Below are 21,433 nucleotides of genomic sequence, written 5' to 3' on the forward strand. Positions count from 1 at the left end.
TCACGAACAAGACAAGGATTTTCACTCTCAGCACTTTTATTAAACATAGTACCGGAAATCCTAGCCACAGTACTCAGACAACAAAAAGAAATTCAACCTGGGGCGCCTGGGTGGCTCAGTGGATTAGGCCGCTGCCTTTGGATCAGGTCATGATCTCAGTGTCCTGGGATCGAGCCCCGCGTTGGGCTCTTTGCTCAGCAGGGAGCCTGCTTCTCTCTCTCTCTCTGCCGGACTCTCTGCCTACTTGTGATCTCTCTCTCTCTGTCAAATAAATAAATAAAATCTTAAAAAAAAAAAAAAAAAAAAAGAAATTCAACCTGGTAAGGAAGAAGTAAAATTTTCACTATTTGTAGATGATATGACATTATGTATAAGAAACCCTAAACACTCCACCAAAAAACTACTAGAACTGATAAATGAATTTAGCAAGGTCTCATGACATAAAATCAGTGTAGAGAAATTCATTGAGCTTCTATACAATAATAATGAAGCAGCAGAAAGAGAAATTAAGAAAATAATCCCATTTGTAATTTCACCAAAAATAATAAAATATCTAGGAATAAACTTAGCTAAAGAGATGAAAGACCTGTACTCTGAAAACCGTAAAACACTGATGAAAGAAAATGAAGGGGCGCCTGGGTGGCTCAGTGGGTTAAAGCCTCTGCCTTCAGCTCAGGTCATGATCCCGGGGTCCTGGGATCGAGCCCCACATCAGGCTCTCTGCTCAGCAGGGAGCCTGCTTCCTCCTCTCTCTCTCTGCCTGCCTCTCAACCTACTTGTGATCTCTGTCAAATAAATAAACAAAATCTTAAAAAAAAAGAAGAACAAAAAAATAATTCTATTTGCAAGAATTTATTAAAAAAAAAAGAAAGAAATTGAAGATGACAGAGACAAATGGAAAGATATTCCATGTTTGTGGACTGGAAGAACAAATATTGTTAAAATGTCTATACTACCTAAAGCAATCTACACATTCAATGCAATCGCTATCAAACAATACTTTTCACATTCTTAAAACAAACAATTCTAAAATTTGTATGGAACCACAAAAGACCTTGAATAGCCAAAGTAATCTTGAAAAACAGAAACAAAACTGAAGGTATCAGAATTCCAGGCTTCAAGAGATATTACAAAGCTATAGTAATTAATCAAAGCAGTATGGTACTACATGCATACAAGTTTAAAATTGTAAAAAAAAAAAACAACAAAACAGTATGGTACTGGCACAAAAATAGACACACAGATCAATGGAACAGAAAAGGAAGTCCAGAAATAAACCCATAATTATATGCTCAACTAATCTTTACCAAGGAGGCAAGAATACACAATGGGGAAAAGACAGTCTCTTCAACAAATGGTATTAGCAAAACTGGACAGCTACATGCAAAAGAATGAAATTGAACAACTTTTTTATACCAAACACAAAAATAAAGTTAAAATGGATGAAAAACTAAATGTGAGAATTGAAACCATAAAAATCCTAGCAGAGAGCACAGGCAGTAATTTCTCTGACATCAGCCATAACAGCATCTTTCTAGATATGTCTCCCAAGGCAAAAGAAATAAAAGCAAAGAAACTATTGGGACTACATCAAAATAAAAAGCTTCTACACAGTAAAGGAAATAATCAACAAAACTAAAAGATAACCTACTGAGTGGGAGAATGTATTTACAAATGATGTATCCAATAAAGGGTTAATATCCAAAATATATAAAGAGCAGATACAACTCAACACCAAAAAAACAAATAATCCAAGTAAGAAATGGGCAGAAGACATGAACAGACATTTCTCCAAAGAAGACACACAGATGGCCAACAGACACATGAAAAGATGCTCAACATCACTCATCATCAGGGAAATGCAAGTCAAAGCCACAATGACATATCAATTTATACCTGTCAGAATGGCTAAAATCAAAAACTCAGGAAAGAGCAAGTGCTGGTGATGATATGGAGAAAATGGAACCCTATTGCACTGTTGGTGGGAATGCAAATTGGTTCAGTCACGGTGGAAGACATTGTGGCGGTTGCTAAAAAAAAAATAAAGAATGGAACTACACTATGATCCAGTAATTGCACCACTGGGTATTTATCCAGAGAATACAAAAACATGAATTTGAAGGGATATAGGCACCCCTCTGTTTACTGCAACATTATTTACAATAGCCAAATTATGGAAACAGCCTAAGTATCCATCGATAGATGAATGGATAAAGAAGATATGGTAGACATATAATAGAATATTATTCAGCCATAAAATATAAACGAAATCTGGCCATTTGCAACAACATGGGTGGAGCTAGAGAGTATTATGCTAAACGAAATAAGCCAGTCAATGAAAGACAAATACCTATGATTTCACTCATATGTGGAATTTAAGAAACAAAGGAACAAAGAAACAAAGAAACAAAGAAACAAAGGAACGAAGGAAAGAAAAAACAACCCCTCCCCCCAAAAAACAGACTCTTAACTATAGAGAACAAACATGTTTATTAGAAGGGAGGTGGGCTGGGGCTGGGTGAAATGGGTGATGAGGATTAAAGAGTGCACTGATCTTGATGAGCGCTGAGTAATGTACTGCATTGCGCAATCACTGTATTGTACACATGAGACCAATACAGCACTATAGGATAACTACACTGGAACTGAGATTCATTTTTTTTTTAAAGATTTTATTTATTTATTTGACAGACAAAGATCACAAGTAGGTAGAAAGGCAGGCAGAGAGAGAGAGGAGGAAGCAGGCTCCCCACTGAGCAGAAAGCCCGATGCAGGGCTCGATCCCAGGACCCTGGGATCATGACCTGAGCCGAAGGTAGAGGCTTTAACCCACTGAGCCACCCAGGCACCCCTGGAACTGAGATTTAAAAAACAAAATAAAAATGTGACACAGTACCAAGCAACTGAGGGAATAAAAGTAATGAAAGAAAAAAGAATGAGGTCAGATTCTGGATAAATTACAACAGATCTACTTTAAAATGCATTGCTGAGCACTGTATATACCTAATAAAATAGCATAAAACATAAAAAAAGCAACGAAACTGCAAGGAGAAATGGAGAATTCCATGACCTTAATGAGAATTTTCAGTGCATATTTCCTGCTAAATGAAAGGGCAAACGCAGAAAAAATTAATAAGTAAATATGAGATGTGATTACAACACTACAATTAACAAGTCTGACTTAAAGAGCACATACGGAATCACACCCAACAATTACAGAGCAAGAGCCGCAAAGGACGTTGGAGCTGTGGAGAGTTCACCCCGTGCTGATGCGGCAAAGTGACTGGGCAAAGACGGGCCCTCCAACGGGTGGCAGACCGTATTGCCCTGATACAGACGATGCTGAAACCAACGCTTTGCTGCCTCACAGGAGCTTGTTAAAGAACAAACAGCAGAGTACTTCTCTCAGTTTTCTCTACCCCAAGGGGGAGAATGCCCAGACCGTGCAATTATCCGTTCAGGAGCTGAAGTAGAAGGAGAAGCATAAACAACGAGTAACATTTATTTCCTTACTTACTGTCCAAATAAGCCTTGTTCCTAACATTTTTGAGTGTCTGTTAATCAGACTCTATAGTGGAAAGAATGAAAATACACTGTGTGTAATTCTAACTCAGAAGTCATTCTGTAATAACTAGGGTAAGTTGATGGTCAGCATTTAAGATCTATTTACTGTCCAGTTTAAGGGCAGGCAAAATGAAAGTGACACCTGTCCTTTTGCTATGTTAAAATAATTTCTTTACAGGGCCAATATGACAAGTCCCATCTTTTGCTTAATAATTCTAGAACGCCAGTACTGGTTAATCCAATAATGTTGAGGTTCATGCAATGAGCAGACAATAAATCAGATGTTGAACCTTCAATACCTTCACAGGCCAGGCAGGTAAATTCAGAGGGTAGAAGATAGCAGTAGAAGCTGGGGGCGGCTGCCATTCAACACCCAGCCGACTGCTATTTAAAAATGGGGGCACAGACTTGTCAGATTTATCAACTTTTCAGATGAAAACAGAATCTAGATTTTTATATAAAATCTCCAAATTTTTGGTACTTTAATATAAACATTTAAAATGCTGTACAGGAAAAATAAAACATGTCTTCGGGTCACATCCAGTGTGGACTGCTTTCACCTTCTGCAAACTAATGGACATGAAGAATTTTAGACTTGGAAGGGACTTGAGTGGACTTTTAATTCTATTATTTTCTAAATGTGTGTGTGTGTATTTTGCCAAGGAAGATTTTTCTTTAAATAAGAGATTACAAAGAAGCCTGCTATATTAAATAAATAAAAGCACAGCTGCTCCAGCTGAAAAGGAAGCCCTCCCTCTGAGAGCCCTCTCACTGCTCCCCTTCTCTGCCAGTGACCTCAAAGCACTGCCAGAGATCACAGTCTGAAAACCACTGACCTAATCCAGACCTCAGGTTAAAAGTGAGAAAAAAGAATCCAACTGCTTATTGAAGTCGTTACTGAAATCCCCAAATCTAACCTGAATTAGAATTTCAGTGCCCTTCCTCCTAATGCTACTTTTACCAACACTATAGCTACTGATAATAAGTCAGAGTTGCACTTGCCATAAACCAGGCCCTGCGGTTTTCCATATGCCAATTCTCGTACGACAGTCCCATGCAAGAGATGTTCTTAGCTCCACCTTGCAGATAAGGAAACCGAGGCGCTCTACGAGCAACTTTCATTGAGTGTCCTAAGTAGTAAGAGGCAACCAGGATGTCAACGTGGGTCCATATGACTCTAGAGTATGTCCTCTTTAACCCTGACACTACGCTACCACCCAGCTCTCCCCAAAAACTACCCTTCCACAAACCACAAGATGGGCAAGAAGGCCAATAAGATGAAGGGGAAAACAGATATCAAAAGAAGGCTGGGGGGCACCTGGGTGGCTCAGTGGGTTAAGCCTCTGCTCGGCTCAGGTCATGGTCCCAGGGTCCTGGGATCAAGCCCTGCATCAGGCTCTCTGCTCAGCATGGAGCCTGCTTCCTCCTCTCTCCCTGCCTGCCTCTCTGCCTACTTGTGATCTCTCTCTCTCTCTGTCAAATAAATAAATAAAATCTTAAAAAAAAAAAGGCTGGTAAACTTCTACATGAAACAAAAGTCTCCAGTTTGAAAAATAAATGTTCACAGGACACATAATCAAAGAGTATAAAACCTCAAACTGTTTATCACATTTCAGATGACGCATGTACCTCCTCATGCAGGTAGTTTTTTTAAACAAATAATTAGAGAACAAATAAGAGCACTTCAAATAATGGGTAGTCAGCCCGTTATTGAACTCATCTCAGTCGGGTGAAGACAGAACAAACAGAATGAGCGTATTTCCCCGATCATTTGAACTTAAAAAACTTAACAGGAATTGTTTATGGTTTTCCACGAAATGTCCTGCATTTCTCAGAAACCACACCCTAAGATGGAAAAACTACTAACTTGGCCCATTGTGACATTTCTTATGTCCAGAATCTTACACTCTGAATTCCATCATATTATTAAACTAGTATTTCTTAAAGATTTTATTTCATTTATTTATTTGACAGACAGAGATCACAAGTAGGCAGAGAGGCAGGCAGAGAGAGAGGGGGAAGCAGGCTCCCTGCCGAGCAGAGAGCCCGATGCGGGGCTCGATCCCAGGACCCTGGGATCATGACCTGAGCCAAAGGCAGAGGCGTAACCCACTGAGCCACCCAGGCGCCCCTCAACTAGTATTTCTATTTAGCAGGACAAGTGCAATGTAAATACATGCACTGAGCAAAGATTCAAACTCCCTAGTCTGGTCCACACCCTTTCTTCTCCCTTAGTGACATACCTCCTTCAAGTCTCTCAGCAAGTAACCTTCATAGTGTCACTCGTGAATGTTTCCTTTTCAAATTTCATTCGCAAAGAAGGCTCAGAAACTTATTCAGTAACCAACCACAACATAAAATATCAATGCGTTCGAAATTCTACTATTCAACAGTAACTAAAATAGTCCAGCTGGAATGCCTGGATGGCTCAGTCGTTTAGGCGTCTGCCTTTGGCTCAGGTCACAGTCCCAGAGCCCTGGGGTGGAGTCTGGCATCTGGCTCCCGGCTCTGTGGGGAGCCTGCTTCTCCCTCTGCCTGCAGCTCCCCCTGCTTGTGCTCTCACTCTCTCTGACAAATAAATAAATAAAATCTTTAAAAAATAAGTCCAGCTGACTGTAGTTTTAACATGCAGAGAAATAAAAGGCAGCTTCCTTTAAGGAAATGGTTAGAACCTGGCAGAAATCTTGGGGTAGTTACTATTAGTACTAGCAGTGATGAGGAAGAAGGCGGCAATTAAGGAGGTAACTGATGCCTCCCTTCTCAAATGAACCAGAGGCAATCTATGATAAATATGCAAAGTATTTTACGTAACCCTTTGTTGGAAAAACTGCCAGCATTCTAACTGCAGCTCCAGCCACTCCACTAACCAACTACTACTGGCACCTTTAGCAGATGGTTTTTTTTTTTTTTAAGATTTTATTTATTTATTTATTTTACAGAGATCCCAAGTAGGCAGAGAGGCAGGCAGAGAGAGAGGAGGAAGCAGGCTCCCAGCTGAGCAGAGAGCCCGATGCGGGGCTCTATCCCCGGACCCTGGGATCATGACCTGAGCCGAAGGCAGAGGCTTTAACCCACTGAGCCACCCAGGCGGCCCGGGCTGATGGTTTTCTGTGTTGGAGTCTCAGACCACCCATCACTAAAACCAGAGTGATAAAATGCCAGATAATCGCTAAGGACAGTTCATGACTCAAAAAGTTTACGAAGCAGGTAACAAAGACTTGAGTAGCATCTGGATATAAATTGGATATAAATTTCAAAACAACTGTAGGTCCTACAATGAAATCTCCTTCTTGATAAGTAATCGTGCCTTACACTGAGCTCTGGAGTGAACACTAATCATTTCCATGTGCGCAGCAGCCCTATTTTGGGAATCCCAAAGTAGGTGAGATGCTACAGATGCTTAAGGACCGATGCAGGGGTACAACCTGACAATAAACACGTAGGCATGTCATCTAAGTGTGGCCATGTGGGTGCTCCAAGGACGGTGATTCTTGGGGAGAGGGCTGTGCCAAAGAACAGATCCAGTCCGATCATTTAAGGCATCAATAAGGCCCACAGTGCCAAAATAAGTGTCCAGGGACAATGGTCTAGAAGCGTCCAATGGCCTTTGCACTGGTGATATAATGATCCTATGGCATGATTTTAGCTGTGTCCTGGTTCCCTTTGCTCCTCTCTCTATTCTGAACCTGGTTGTCCAGGCTCCCCAGTGATTCAAGAAGCTATCCAATATCCCTCCATTTTCTGCTTAAGTTAGTCAAAGTTGGTTCCTATTGTTTGCAACCAGGAAGACTGACTGGTACAGCAATGATACAAAGAAGGGGTTGGAAGTGGCCTCAGGGAAACAGGAATCCTAGAACCGGTGTTCGGGCCTCATAGGGGCCAAGAGCAATGAACTCTTGCCAGCATTTGGAGATGGAAATTTGCCAACCCATGGTATATAGTAGAAAACCAGCTCACTGCATTTTCCTTGTAATCACTTAGATTCCCAGAATGTCTTAGAATGATGTGCCAGTAAAGGTAAGGCTGAGCGGCTGCTACCAGAGAAGCCAAAAATTGAATGGAAAGCACGAGGTATTTAAGGACTGTGGGCTGAGATGAGTGCTTCTAGGGGTGCTGTTTAGCTTAGGAAAAGAGTGACAGGGGCGCCTGGGTGGCTCAGTGGATTAAGCCTCTGCCTTCGGCTCAGGTCGTGATCCCAGGGTCCTGGGATCGAGCCCCACATCGGGTTCTCTGCTCAGGGGGAAGCCTGCTTTCCCCTCTCTCTCTGCCTGCCTCTCCACCTACTTGTGATCTCTGTCAAATAAATAAATAAAATCTTAAAAAAAAAAAAAAAAAAGAGGGGCACCAGGTGGCTCAGTGGGTTAAAGCCTCTGACTTTGGCTCAGGTCACGATCACAGGGTCCTGGGATGGAGCCCCACATCGGGCTCTCTGCTCAGCAGAGCCTGCTTCCTCCTCTCTCTCTGCCTGCTTCTCTGCCTACTTGTGATCTCCATATGTCAAATAAATAAATAAAATCTTAATAAAAAAAAAAAGAGTGACAAATTGGCATCCCTCAATTCTTGGTTCAAGGAGTGGAATGAAATACAAGGATTAAAAGGATTTAAGGTTTAAGAAGTTGAAAATCAGATGCACAGTTTGACACTGCAGGTTGTCAAATTATACTTTGGCTAAATTTGCTTCCCTTTCACATAAGATATGGAGGGATATTGTGATCTGGAAGCAGTGGGACCCCCAGATCTGAAGTGGGGATACAAGACAAGGTTCAGAGTACTCACACAGAGCTCTCTGAACCTGAAGACCTCAAAGCAGACTTTCACCCTTTGTTGGGGCAGGTGCTCCTCATCTGAAAGATTTGCTTTGTAAGAAGAAAATAAATAGCCTTATACCACATCCCAACCACTCTACAAGTCTCAACCTGTAAGTAGAGTTCTACCCCAGCATGCTGTGGGATGGTCAAGTCAAAATCACATCTGGAAAAAGGGAGTATACATTACTTGTAAGACACTGTTCACTTACATCGGTTTCTGAGTGTGCTGAATTAAGGAGGAAAGAACAGAATTTTAGACAAGGCTAAGATACACGGATATGGGTGTATTCATTCTAGATTCAATGTGCTAGTTTCAGAAACTGGGCTTCTGGAGGTCAGAGGATACATGGGCTCATGATAGGGCTTGGTGGGACCCTAAACCCAACCCCCTGTAATTTCGAAGTCCATGCCTGCATACTTCAAACAGCTGTATTTAGCAACAGTACAATCCCCATACGGGCTTCCGGGATAAACATTATTATGGTAGAAGGGGCCAAGTGAAACCATGAGAGATCTCCCGCTACCAAGGTAGAAAATCAAGAGCGATATTACAAGCTGGGGGCAGGGGAGGGAGCAATTTCAGAGACAAATACACCACTGAAAACATATTTTGGGGTGTAATTCTTAGCACCTGTCCACTTTAACGCTCCAGCACAACCAAATATGACATTAATAGATTGTCTCAAGCAACCTCAATCAAATGGCTAAGATGCTTTCCCAGATGATATCTATATTGGAGCAAATCGATGGCAGCTTTGGCCCCTTACATGGAGGCCAGTGTTAATCTGGCCAATGATTTTTGCTTCCAAAAGCCGTCCACTTTCACCTAGAAAGGACGGCAACACAAGTTTCCTAACTTGACTTCAAGCAGTGGTTCTCAGAGTGGCCCCTGAGCAAGCAGCAGCAGCGTCCTGAGGGAACTTGTGAGCAATGCAAATTCTCCATCCCGCCCCAGCCTACGGGTTCAGGAGTTCTCTGGTGGGGGCAGTGGTCTGTGTTCTAACAGGCCCTTCAGGTGGTTCTCATGCACACCAAGGTTTGAGAAGCACTGCTTTAAAGTAACATCAGATTTTCAGATCTGTGACTCGATGTCATCATCAGAGACCCTACCCATATTCTGCTTCATACAACATCACTCTGGCCCACTGTATTTAGGACAGAAAGCTGCTAAGGGCACAGATATATTCCAATGAGGAGATGAACCCTAAATAAATAAAAGGATCTTCCACCTTGGTTTGCTAATAGTTCCTGATAGTGTCAAGACTAGACACAACTGGGGCGCCTGGGTGGCTCAGTGGGTTTAAGCCTCTGCCTTAGGCTCAGGTCATGATCCCAGGGTCCTGGGATCGAGCCCCCGCATCGGGCTCTCTGCTTGGCTGGGAGCCTGCTTCCCTTCCTCTCTCTCTGCCTCTCTCTCTGCCTGTCTTTCTGCCCACCTGTGATCTCTGTCTGTCAAATAAATAAATAAAAATTTAAAAAAAAAAAAAAAAAAAAAAGACTAGACACAACTAAGGGACATCTACACAGAACCACCTGAAGCCACCTCTCACGAACTGGGTATTACCTAACTCACCCTCATGACGTCAGGCCTACCCAATAGCATTCCATCTTCAAGTGGCCTGAGCAGATATTAAGACGGGAGAGCAGCGTGAGTAAACTGCTACACTCTCAGAATGCCGGCTTCTGCCATATTACCATCTTTTTCCTTAAAACACACATGCTATGACTTGACAATGGAAGGAATCATAATGTAAGCCTGGAGTCGGTGGCACTGTAGGATCCTGCAGAGAAAGTCTGGGTTAGAATTCCACTAGAGAGCGATCAGAAGAAGAGAGATATTTTGATTTTTAAAAAATATGTAAAGCTACCCCTAAGCAGAGTGGTCCTGTGCCAGTATCTTAGCTATGCCCTGACTCCCTTAGTACTAAACTAAAAGACGGAGGATATATAAGCGTTTGTCGCTTTGCTGAAACATGGATCGCACGTGGAAGTAAGGGAGCAAGCCACTTTCTCCTGAATAAGACCGAGTGCCGCGACACATCTGATTCTCCGCTCAGGATATGTGCTTTCTACTCACGGAGACATACTCAGTAATTCTCAAGAAGTGCTAAGAGCTTTATTCCTTATTTTAAAAAAAGCACCAAAACAAAATCAACTTCTAGTGATGGTAATGAAAACTGAGGGAAAGTGAAGAAGTCTAAAAAATGATTGAGAAAAAAACAAAAGTGATAGGTCTTAGCTAGATGGAGAGTCACTTAAGATCTAAAGGGGTCCTTATTTATTTTTTTAAAAGATTTTATTTATTTGAGAGAGAGAGAGAGAGAGAGTGACAGCACGAGCATGAGAGAGAGCACAAGTGGCGGAGAGGGAGAAGCAGACTGCCCACGGTGCAGGGAGCCTGATGTGGGGCTTGATCCCAGGACCCCAGGATCATGACCTGAGCTGAAGGCAGACTCTTAACCGACTGAGCCACCCAGGCACATGTAAAGGGGGTCCTTATATGTTTATCCCTCAGAGAGTAAAGACTGTTAATGTGGCTACAGAGATCGCAAATAAATTCTATGAGAGTGTTAACAGACAACTATACAAGAAAGTGATGGAAACTTTGTCACTTATTTTCATGAATGAGACCAATATCAGGCAAGTGAGTTTCTTTAAATAATACAAAGCAGGGCCTGGAATACAAGAGAAGAAAAAGCAGGAATTTGCATTATTTCCACGATGGAATACTTGTTATTTTTTTTTAAATGGTTCTTAGCAGGGAGCATTATAAATTTTAAATTATTTCTTCAAAAGACTGTTTATTTTGGAAATTTGGCAAATATACGCAATAACTGGTTGACACTACAAAAGAATTTGTTCAGGGAAGAGTCAACTCTTTAATTTAAAACTTGTGAGTTGGGGGGCGCCTGGGTGGCTCAGTGGGTTAAGCCTCTGCCTTCCGCTCAGGTCATGATCTCAGAGTCCTGGGATCGAGCCCCGCATTGGGCTCTCTGCTCAGCAGGGAGCCTGCTTCCTCCTCTCTCTCTCTCTCTGCCTGCCTCTCTGCCTACTTGTGATCTCTCTGTCTGTCAAATAAATAAATAAAATCTTTAAAAAAAAAAACAAACTTGTGAGTTGGAAAAATTCTAATTCCAGGGAAACTACACATTCAGGTAGTTTCGGTAAATATTAATGAAAGTCTACACGACAGATACACAAACCAGAGCCATAAGCCTTCGCTACCCACATGTCGCATTCTCAAGGAAAGGAAATAACCACAGCACAGCAGTCTTCTCACAGTCTGGAAGAACCATGACACTTCGTGGACAGACAGGCTCTCCTGAAGGCATAACTAGTCACATCCCAGACTGTGGAATATCAAGGGAGAGCCCTATAGGGACCTTGTGCCCATCAACAGAGCCTCCCCGGAGAAGTGCTGTTCTCTGCTCACATACACATCTAACCCTGATTCTGAAGATGATGATACAGTCACGGTACTTTCTTACTACTGATGTGGGAAACAAAGGTAAAAGAGAAATTAAATTTCCGTAGTACTTACAGCCCGCTGACAAGTCCTGAAACAGGCAGAGCGACGTTCCTCTAGGAACTCCACTGCCTCGATATTAACACTTTGCTAAGGGCAAAAGGCAGTCTTAACTTGACCCCCAGGATCCTGTTAAGTCTACTGTAACATATAAAAATTTCTTTGGAGGGGCACCTGGGTGGCTCAGTGGGTTAAAGCCTCTGCCTTCGGCTCGGGTCATGATCCCAGCGTCCTGGGATCGAGCCCCGCATCGGGCTCTCTGCTCGGTGGGGAGCCTGCTTCCTCCTCTCTCTCTCTGCCTGCCTCTCTGCCTGCTTGTGATCTGTCAAATAAATAAAAAAAAATCTTTAATTAAAAAAAAAAATTTCTTTGGAAACTTCCTTCTCTCTCTGCAGCGCCCCCCCCCAACAAGATACATTTTGGCAATCATCCTCCAAAGGGTATGACCCGCTTATATATATCTGAAGAGTCTCCTGACTGAGTTTTTACTAAAGGGTAATAAGTGACCTTTTCCTAACAATAGCTAGCCCCCTCAGGATGCTGGAAACCTCATTTCCAAAATACCTGGGAGGCTTAGGCTCTCCCTAAACCCCTCCCAACTTGGAAGTATAAAATGGGCTACTCCTGCCCACGGATCCTGTCCTCGTGCTTTTTTTTTTTTTTTTTTTTTTAAAGATTTTTTATTTGACAGAGATCACAAGTAGGTAGAGAGGCAGGCAGAGAGAGAGGGGGAAGCAGGCTCCTCGCTGAGCAGAGAGCCCGATGCGGGGCTGGATCCCAGGACCCTGGGATCATGACCTGAGCCGAAGGCAGAGGCTTTAACCCACTGAGCCACCCAAGGTGCCCCCTGTCCTCATGCTTTAATAAAACAATCTTTTTCCATCAAAAACGTCTCCAGAATTCTTTTTTGGTCCTTGGCTCTGAACCCTAACAACTGTCCTGCATCACTACTGTTACACAGTATCACAAAGGAAGTTAAGTTTATGAGTTGTACATTTAAAACACAAAGGTAGCCACCATACACACTCTGACTTGGAACACATTTCAGTATCTGTTTGATTTTGAATGACTCAACAACTTACTTTCAGAATAGTTACAGCTATTTTCAGAAAGTCTTTCCTGAAAAACAAGAGTTAGTGACACTAAACATTTTCTTTCCTTCCATGTGGGGATATAAGGCTAGAGAATAAGGAGGAAATGAAGGGGTCCACTAGACTCCTTTAAAAGCAGGAAAGTGAAAACACTTAAAAATCACTGTCCAGCAGAAATGGTTTTTTTCCTTAGAAGTTTGTTTATACAGTCTTCCTCCACTCCTTTATTTTTAATTGGATAGAGAGAAGTTTCAGTGCTGCGTATTAACAGGTGGAAAGGAAAGGGGGTTTTTTGGCTTACTTCCCTTTAGACTATTTGAAAGTACAATGACCGCATGCTGTTCCAAACACAATACATGACTTTGCTTTTACCTAGACCTCAATGAAGGCAATTCAAAAAGAAAAATACAATATTCCTGTTTCCATTTTCCCTAGATCAATCTCAGCTCTTTCTGGACGAAATCAGTCTCTCAAGGGACATCAGCCTCACAATTTGGGAAACAATGCTCTAGATACCAAACGAAAAGGAACACAATGGAAAACCAGCAGCCACTTGTTTTTCTACTTGGGAGAGTTGGGCTGTACAACATCCTTTTCATTACCAAGCCAAGTTACTATTCAGAATTGTAAATTAACTCTTTGAAATACAAATGACTTCAGCTTCAGACATTAAAAGAAAAAACTGAAGTCCCTCATTTCAAGCAATCTCTGAAACAAAACCGAAGAACCAGAATATCCCAGTCAGTGGTCTGTGATAAATTTGGCCTAAGAAAAATTTATGTGGAAAGTAAGTAACATAAAGCTCAAGTAACATGTTAACAAGAATGAACAATCGTGTTTACTTAATACATACTCGGTGTGTAATATCCTTAGGAACACTTTCAAATACCTTAAACCAGGTCCCACAAACTAGCCTGTGGGCCAAAAAATGGTGCACTGCCTGTTTCTGTAAATACAGTTTTATTGAAAACACATCTACACTCATTTGTTTACAAACTGTTTATGGCTGTTTTGCTACAGGTGCAGAGTTGAATAGCTGTGACAGAGCCTGTATGGTTTGCAGAGCCAAAAATTCTTATTATTTGGTCCTTTACAGAAAGTTTGCATTCCTTGCTCTAAACCAATGAGTCTCAAACATTAATGTTCATGAGAAACACTCAGACAGCTTGTTAAAACACAGCCTCCTGAGCCCTGACTTCACAGATCATGATTCAGTAGGTTGGAATGGGGTCCATGAACCTATATTTCTAAAAAGCCCACAAGCTGCTGGTCTATGAACTGAACCCTGACAACCACTGCTCTAACCCATCTCCTGTAATCACAGAGAAGCTTTGACAACAGGTGCTATGAATTCTATGGCTATAAAACAGGATAACCCTCAGACAAAATGAAAACTAAGGTGTAAAAGAGGACTGGGATAGATCCGTTGACATATGGAATTCTTGGTAGTTGAGAAAGGACAACGAGTTGCTTGCCGAGTTGCTTGCCGTAATCAGCTGATGATTCTTCAGCCCCTTATTCTAACGTTAATTCATAGTGAACACTGGGAACTCAGTAGGGACCAGCAGGAACCAAAGACATTGGGGTTGGAAGTATAAAACCTCATCATTTCTTTAGAGACATTATAAAACGTTTTTTGTGTTTTGTGTGTGTGTGTGTGTGTGTGTGTGCGTGTGTGTGTGTGTGTGTGTGTGTATGTTTTAGTAACAGCCAGGCTCTACACAGTTATGATTTAGTATTTGACTAGACTATAGCACAATGTTTGTAAAAAAACTGAGACATGTGGTTTATAATACAAAACGCCAATCAAAAGGCGAATTCTTGGGATGCCTAGGTGGCTCAGTCGGCTGGGCTGCTGCCTTTGGCTCAGGTCATGATCCCAGGGTCCTGGGATCAAATCCCACATCGGGCTCCTTGCTCAGTGAGGAGCCTCCTTCTCTCTCTGCCTCTGCCTGCTTGTGCTCTCTCTCTCTCTGACAAATAAATAAAATACAATCTTTAAAAAAGAAAAAAAAAAGATGAATTCTTTCACTCCATATAAATATTAATGGTTAAAGAAAAAAATATTCTGTTTAAGATTTATTTATTTATTTAAGAGAAAGCAAGCACACGCAAGAGACCGTCCGAGTGTGAGCAGGGGGAGGGGCAGAGAGAGAGGGAGACAAGTAGACTCCCTGCTGAGCAGGAAGCCCTGTGTGGGGCTAGATTTCAGGGCCCTGGGATCATGACCTGAGTTGAAACCAAGAGTCGGATGCTTAACCGACTGAGCCACCCAGAGGCCCCCAAAATAAGATTCTTTAAATTCTAAGAAACAAGTATCGTGTTAATAGGGGAAAGAGCACACAGGATGTCAGCTAATACGCTTCATTAGACCCAGGCTCAGGTAGAACCCAAGTGGGTGATTTGCGAACCACCTAAAAGTATCAGAATTTCCTTCACTTGAACACTGCAGATGACAGAGGTGGAAAGTGACGATTTGGAGGTAAAATTCTCTTTGCTGATTTATTAGAACAGGAAACACCACTGGCTTCTTTATTCAGCTTTTACTAGGCATCTACCATGCTCCGAGGCACTGTACTAGGCATTGGGAAAAGGTGAATAAACACCATCCTCTCTCTCCACACATTCGCAATCTAATGAGAGCTACATGTATAACTGCGATACTGAGTAATAAATATAAGAACCGTTATATATTTAGGCACTATCCGAGTACAGAAAGTGAGATTACATATGCTTGGGAGGTGAAAGAAGGCTTCCCTGAGCACAGAGACCTGCATAAACTGAGCAGGTGAAGGACAGTTACAGAGTCTAGGACACAATGGATACAATGTGTAAAAGGCACAGAAGTGAGAGAGAGCAATATGGAGCAAAGTGTGTAACGTCTGAAGGGACAAGATGGGAAGGAAGCCGGCCAGGAAGGCAGGATCCCCTATGAAGGTCTCCTATTTCTAGGGAAATGGTGAAGAATGTTACCCCCAGAGTGGGCCGTGAGGATTTGTTTTCATAAAATCACTTTGACACAACCAGAGAGGAGCAACTGGTGAAAACTGTGAGAAGACTTAGTATTTAAGGCACAGATGAGAAGAAGAAAGAGAGGTAGGTCTGAAGAGAGGTTAAAAAAAAAAAAAAATTCCCAGTTTAATTTTTATAGAAATGAAATTTGCAAAGAAGCACCAAAGACTGAAATTAACCCATCATATTCTGAGTCTTGGGAAATATTTTCTTTTTTATTGAATAAGATCAAAGGCTAAAAACAAACAGACAAACAAACAAAACCACTTAGAGATGACATTATGGTCTGTGTGGACAGAGAAGAGTTTGTCAGAACCTAGCGCTCAGACCTTGGACAAATTGTAACTTCTCTGAGCTTCGGTTCCTACATGATGGAGGGCTCAGGGGTTCTTAACCAGGGCTATAAAGAGATGTGTATTTCAACATAATTGGTTTCCTTTGTCATGCACCTCATCTTAATTCAATTTTAAAACATTCTTTTATTCTAGATGGGGTCAGTGGCACAAAAGAGATTAGGAAGCTCTACCTGTCATTTAGTGTCACAACCCTCAAATTATAGGATTTGGGGTATTCGTTACAGGAACTAAAAGAGAACGTCACTGGCTAAGGACAAGTAAAGATGGGGCAACAGTAAAAGCACAATATCATGGCCAAAAAAAAAAAAAAGAATACACAAGGATTTACAGTCTGACAAAGGTTGATATTACTTAGCCTTTCCGTTTCCCTTTCTTCTTTTGCAGGTTAATATTATATTAAACAACTGTTTGATGACTTCCTTCTCTTATATCCTTAAACTTACTGAAGTATGATTGATAGAAAAAACTTAACAGTAAAGTCTATGAAAAAGTTTAGCATATGGGGAATATTATATAATGAGGTTGCTAACGTTAGCAATCAAATAAAGGTGGTGAGAACAAAAATGCCTTCTTGATAATGTCCAGACATGAAACCACTTGGGAAAGAAAAGCAGCTAGATAAATAAAAAAACAACCTTTTTCTTTTAATCAGAGACAACCGGTTTTAAAAAGACATGTGGGAAAAAAAAGACACATGGAACAAAAAGTAGTTCCTATCATCTTGAAATTACAGCATTTAATAGCAGGGATGCATCTCTCCCCTCTCTCTACAATGGTACTCTAGGATAATGAACTCCAAATGATGTGACTTTATAAGGTCAGTGTTACTGTTCAAATGTATGTAGCTATTATGCAGAAAGGAAATCGGATTTAAGAATAAAAATATTTTTTAAGAACTTTATAAGACATGAGTTATAAAACTATAAGAAAACATGAATGAAGCAATTATTCCTTGAAGGCACTCCTATTACATACTTTATTTTGATCAGATTAAGCTATCAAAATGGTCCTGATTAATGAATGAAAGTATCACTGCATCATTTGCTCAGTGTTCAAAATGATATTTTGCATTGGTTTGAAAAACCACTGAAAGATTACCAAAAATGTAATCTGTAGTATCTTTTTCAAGTACGTCTACTTAGTATTTAAAAGCTCTGCTATTTTAGACCTGAATCTACGAATGAGGTAGTCGAAAAACTATAAACTAAACAACAGTGAATGCATAAATCTAATCACTTTTTAAATTAGTGTCTATATTAAGGTTGTAGGAGTTTCATCTCTTAGCAACGTTCTGAGGGGAAAAAGCCTTTACCATCCCTGGACGCTTCTTGTGGAGAAAGACTACAAAAATATTTGTCTTTTTCCCTTCTTGAGACTTATCAACCTGAGAGATCTGTATGGGAGGGCAGGTTCCCATCTCTACAGGTAACTCTTTCTTCCCACGCATCCCGGCAATCTGCATTATCTCCAAACTGGAGGCAGGTAACTGAGGTACCTAAGGCAATCTTTAGTGTCACTCTGCTCCTCCCTAGACCTGTGGTTTCTTTTAACAGGTATCTTACAAAGAGTACTTAAGTGCCACGCTTTAAAAAAAAAAAAAAAAAAAAAAAAAAGCCACTTTTTAGCCGAACAATTCAGCCCTCACATCTTCCAGTAATTGATTTATTTCAGAAAAACTGGGCCAGGTGAACATTTACAACTACTTATGAAAATACAGGGGTGTAGTTCAAGCACAATATAGGATATATGTTCAATGAAATAGGAAAAATTCAGAATTCACATTTCCAGAGGAACTACCATAATTGATTAAGGGAAGCAAAACATTTGCCAGGTGCACGACATTTCAAAATCATCACTACACCTCATATAAAATAAACCCTCCCTTGAGTAAATGCACTAACAAGGGCCACAAAACTACACAAAACAGAAGTTAGCAGGGGAAATTAATTTTCAAAAGGATGTATTCAGTATATGAAGTTGTTCACAACCTAAAGGAATCCCTTACTGTGTTAAAAGAAAAAAAAAAAAGTCACATTTATAGTTTATTCCAGAGCAGAACATCAACTACTTCTCTATAAATGTATGAAGAAATACTCACCTCCATTTTCACAGCAGCTGTACTCTGGTCATAATGCCTCATCAAATTAGGGAAAAATGTCATGTTGTAGGCCATTTTCATACATCTGGGGACAGTAATTGGTTCACAGGTGAAAAGACTGTGCCCTTTTATGAAGGGTGGAAAGACACATATCCACAAAAATGCCAACATTTCCATTTTCTTCAGATTCCTGGTTTTACCACATGGCTGGGATTAATCGCTCTTTTCATCCTCAGATTGTCATCCAGAAAGAAAATGTTCAAATTGCTCTTTCATTATTTTGCCATTTTGCCATTTTGAAGGAAGCTCTTTTCCTGAAATGAGTTCTGGGTCAATTACTGTAAAAACAACCAAGAGAGGGCATGTGCGACATCTGTCATAAACTCAAAGGCGGACATCAAAGTGCAGAGGTTAAGATTTTCACCCTGGGTAACTAACGCTGGGAAAACGACGGAAAATTCCGTCCTTTCGAGATACTCTTCATCTGCTCTGGCACAGAATACAGAATTGGCCAAGGAAGTCTCATTCTCTAGGGAACCCATGATAGAACCTTTTTGGGGGGGGGGGGGCAAAGGATGAATGAGGTGGAAGGAAAAAAAAGTCACTCTGGGTTTGATAATACGTTAAAAAGTATTAATAGAATCGTGAACGCTAAAGGCCCTTATTGGGTATCTGATTACGCACAAGAAAACGGAGTCCCAGGGAAATTCGTTCAGGCCTAATGAGTTCCTAAAGTCTTGGAGGACTCCATAGGGCCGGTCTGTGGGGCCGTCTCCGGGAGATAGGCTTTCCCGGTTTTCAAAAGGCCAACTAGGGGGAGACGTCTAGGATTCCTCCCGGAGGAGCGAAATCAGTTCTCACGGGCTGGGGCGAGGAGTGGCCGCACCGCGAGGGCAGAGGAACAAAGCTGGACCGGGAGGGTGACGGACGTCCGCGGGAGGAAAGGCCGTGGGCCCCGAGTCGCGACCAGCCGCATCCCCCACCCCAGCACCCCTGCCCCCGCCCGGTGCCCGACTTGTAGCGCCTGGCGCGGGCCCTCGCCCCACAGCCCCGCACCTGCCCGGGGCCTGGAGCCGCGCAGCAGCGAGCGTCCCGGACCGGCTGGGCGGCGCGGGGCCCCGGCAGCGTCCCCCGGGAGCTCGCCCCGACTTCTGCGGCAACTCCGGCCTGCGCGGCCTGTCCCGCCGCCGCCGCCCGCCCCGCACCTGTGGCTCCCCGCCCGCCGCGCGCCCCCGAGGCCCGCCCGGCAGCAGCCGCAAGCCCAGCCGGCCCGAGGGGCCTCACCTCCCTCCGCTCCTCGCCCGGTCGAGCGTCCGGCCGCGGCGAGCTGAGACGGCGGCTCCGGGAAGCGTCCGGAACTCCAGCTGCCTCCGGAGCGGCCCGGGGAGCGAGGGCCGGGCGATCCCGCGAGACTGCGCCGCCAGGTCGGGCGGGCAGGTCTGGGCTCGCGGCGGCGGCGGCGGCGGACCTGGCCCTCCGCCCCGCCCCGCCTGCGCTACGGCCCGGGCGGCGCCCCGGGGACCGGGGTCGGGCTGCGGGTCCCGCTGTGCGGCCGGGGGGCGGTGGGTCTCCTCCACCTTGCGGTGGTTCTGGTACCCGCAGCACACGGCTGTGCCGCGCGTCTCGCTCCCCCGGTGCAGCGGGCTTCCGCCTAGAGGGCTTTCTTGAAGCTCTAGGCGCTCCCCTCAACAAAACTTCCTTTAAGAGAACCCACTGCATTTCGGATCTCAGGACACACAAGAATTCTTGGGGCAGATTTGCTCTATAAAGGCAATTCTCCAAGTGTCCTTAGTGGGAAAATGGGGGGGAAATCCCTTTTGTTAGTTTTGGGGGTCCGGCCACCAACTTGAGGTGCAGGTGGCAATGGGATTCCAGTCTGGCAGGTCCCACAGTTTTACTGACGCAAAACCCTGGTAGAAATAGAACTACTTTAGAAGTCAGCCTAGGGGCTAGAACCAACCATGCCACACATCATCTCGTGGGCTTCACTTATTCATCCCTCCTTTCTTCCTAAGACGCAACGACCACGGATCTTTTCCCTCTCTCCATAGTATTGTCTTTTCTAGAATGTCATATAGTTGGAATTGTATAATATGTAGGCTTTTCAGATTGGCCTCTTTCACCTAGTAATAGTCTTCAATGTCTTCTCATGGCTTGACAGCTCATTTCTTATTAGTGCTGAATAAAATCCCTTTGTCTGGCTGTACCATCCATTCACCTCCACAAGGAGGTCTTGCTTGATGCCAAGCTTTGGCGATGGTGAGTAAAAGTGCTAAACACCCGTGTGCAGTTTTTTGTGCCGATGTTAAGTTTTCAACTCTTTTGGGCAAATACCAAGGAGCCCAATTGCGGGATCACAGGGTAAGAGCATGTTTAGTTTTATAAGAAACGGCCAAACTCTTCCAAAGTGGCTGTAACATTTTGCATCACCACTAGCGAAGTCTGACAGTTCCTGTTGCTCCACAGCAACAGAATTTGGTGTTGTCTGTGATCCAGAGTTTGGCTATTCTAATAGGAGCAGAGTGGAATCACACTGTTGGTTGAACTTGCACTTCTCTGATGATACTTGATGCAAATATCTTTTCGTGCACAATTTACCGTTCATGTATCTTCTTTGATGAGGTTTCTGTGAAGGTCTTTGGCCTATTTTTTAATTGGTTTGGTTGTTTTCTTCTGGTTAGGTTTTAAGAGTCCTTTGTGTATTTTGGAGAACAATCCTTTATCAAATATATCCTTTGCAAATATTTTCTCCTTGTCTGTGGCTTATATTCCAATTCTCTTGGCATCGTCTTTCACAGAGCAGAAGTGTTGAATTTCAACGATGTCCAGCTCACTGGCTATTGCTCTCATGGATCGTGCCTTTGGAGTTGTACCTGAAAAGTCATCACCGAACCCAAGGACTTCAGGACTTTCCCCTATGTTCTCCTGTGTTTTACAGTTAGGTCTATGATCCATTCTGAGTTGATTTCTCTGAAGAT

The 21,433-nt window shown here is 42.8% G+C and overlaps 1 protein-coding gene across 1 annotated transcript in view; it reads right to left on the minus strand.

Moving 5' to 3' along the window:
• LOC111146642 (frizzled class receptor 6) overlaps positions 1-18,889 on the minus strand; it is a 38,810-nt gene extending 19,921 nt beyond the window's left edge. Inside the window, exon 1 of the mRNA XM_022502277.1 lies at positions 18,456-18,889. Coding sequence (XP_022357985.1) covers positions 18,456-18,632 — 177 coding nt within the window. The 5' untranslated portion in view covers positions 18,633-18,889. The remainder of the gene's footprint in view (positions 1-18,455) is intronic.
• Positions 18,890-21,433: the final 2,544 nt, after the last annotated feature.

Source organism: Enhydra lutris, unplaced genomic scaffold, assembly GCF_002288905.1.
Source record: "Enhydra lutris kenyoni isolate GAN:26980312 unplaced genomic scaffold, ASM228890v2 scaffoldscaffold14, whole genome shotgun sequence".
Lineage (NCBI taxonomy): Eukaryota > Metazoa > Chordata > Mammalia > Carnivora > Mustelidae > Enhydra > Enhydra lutris.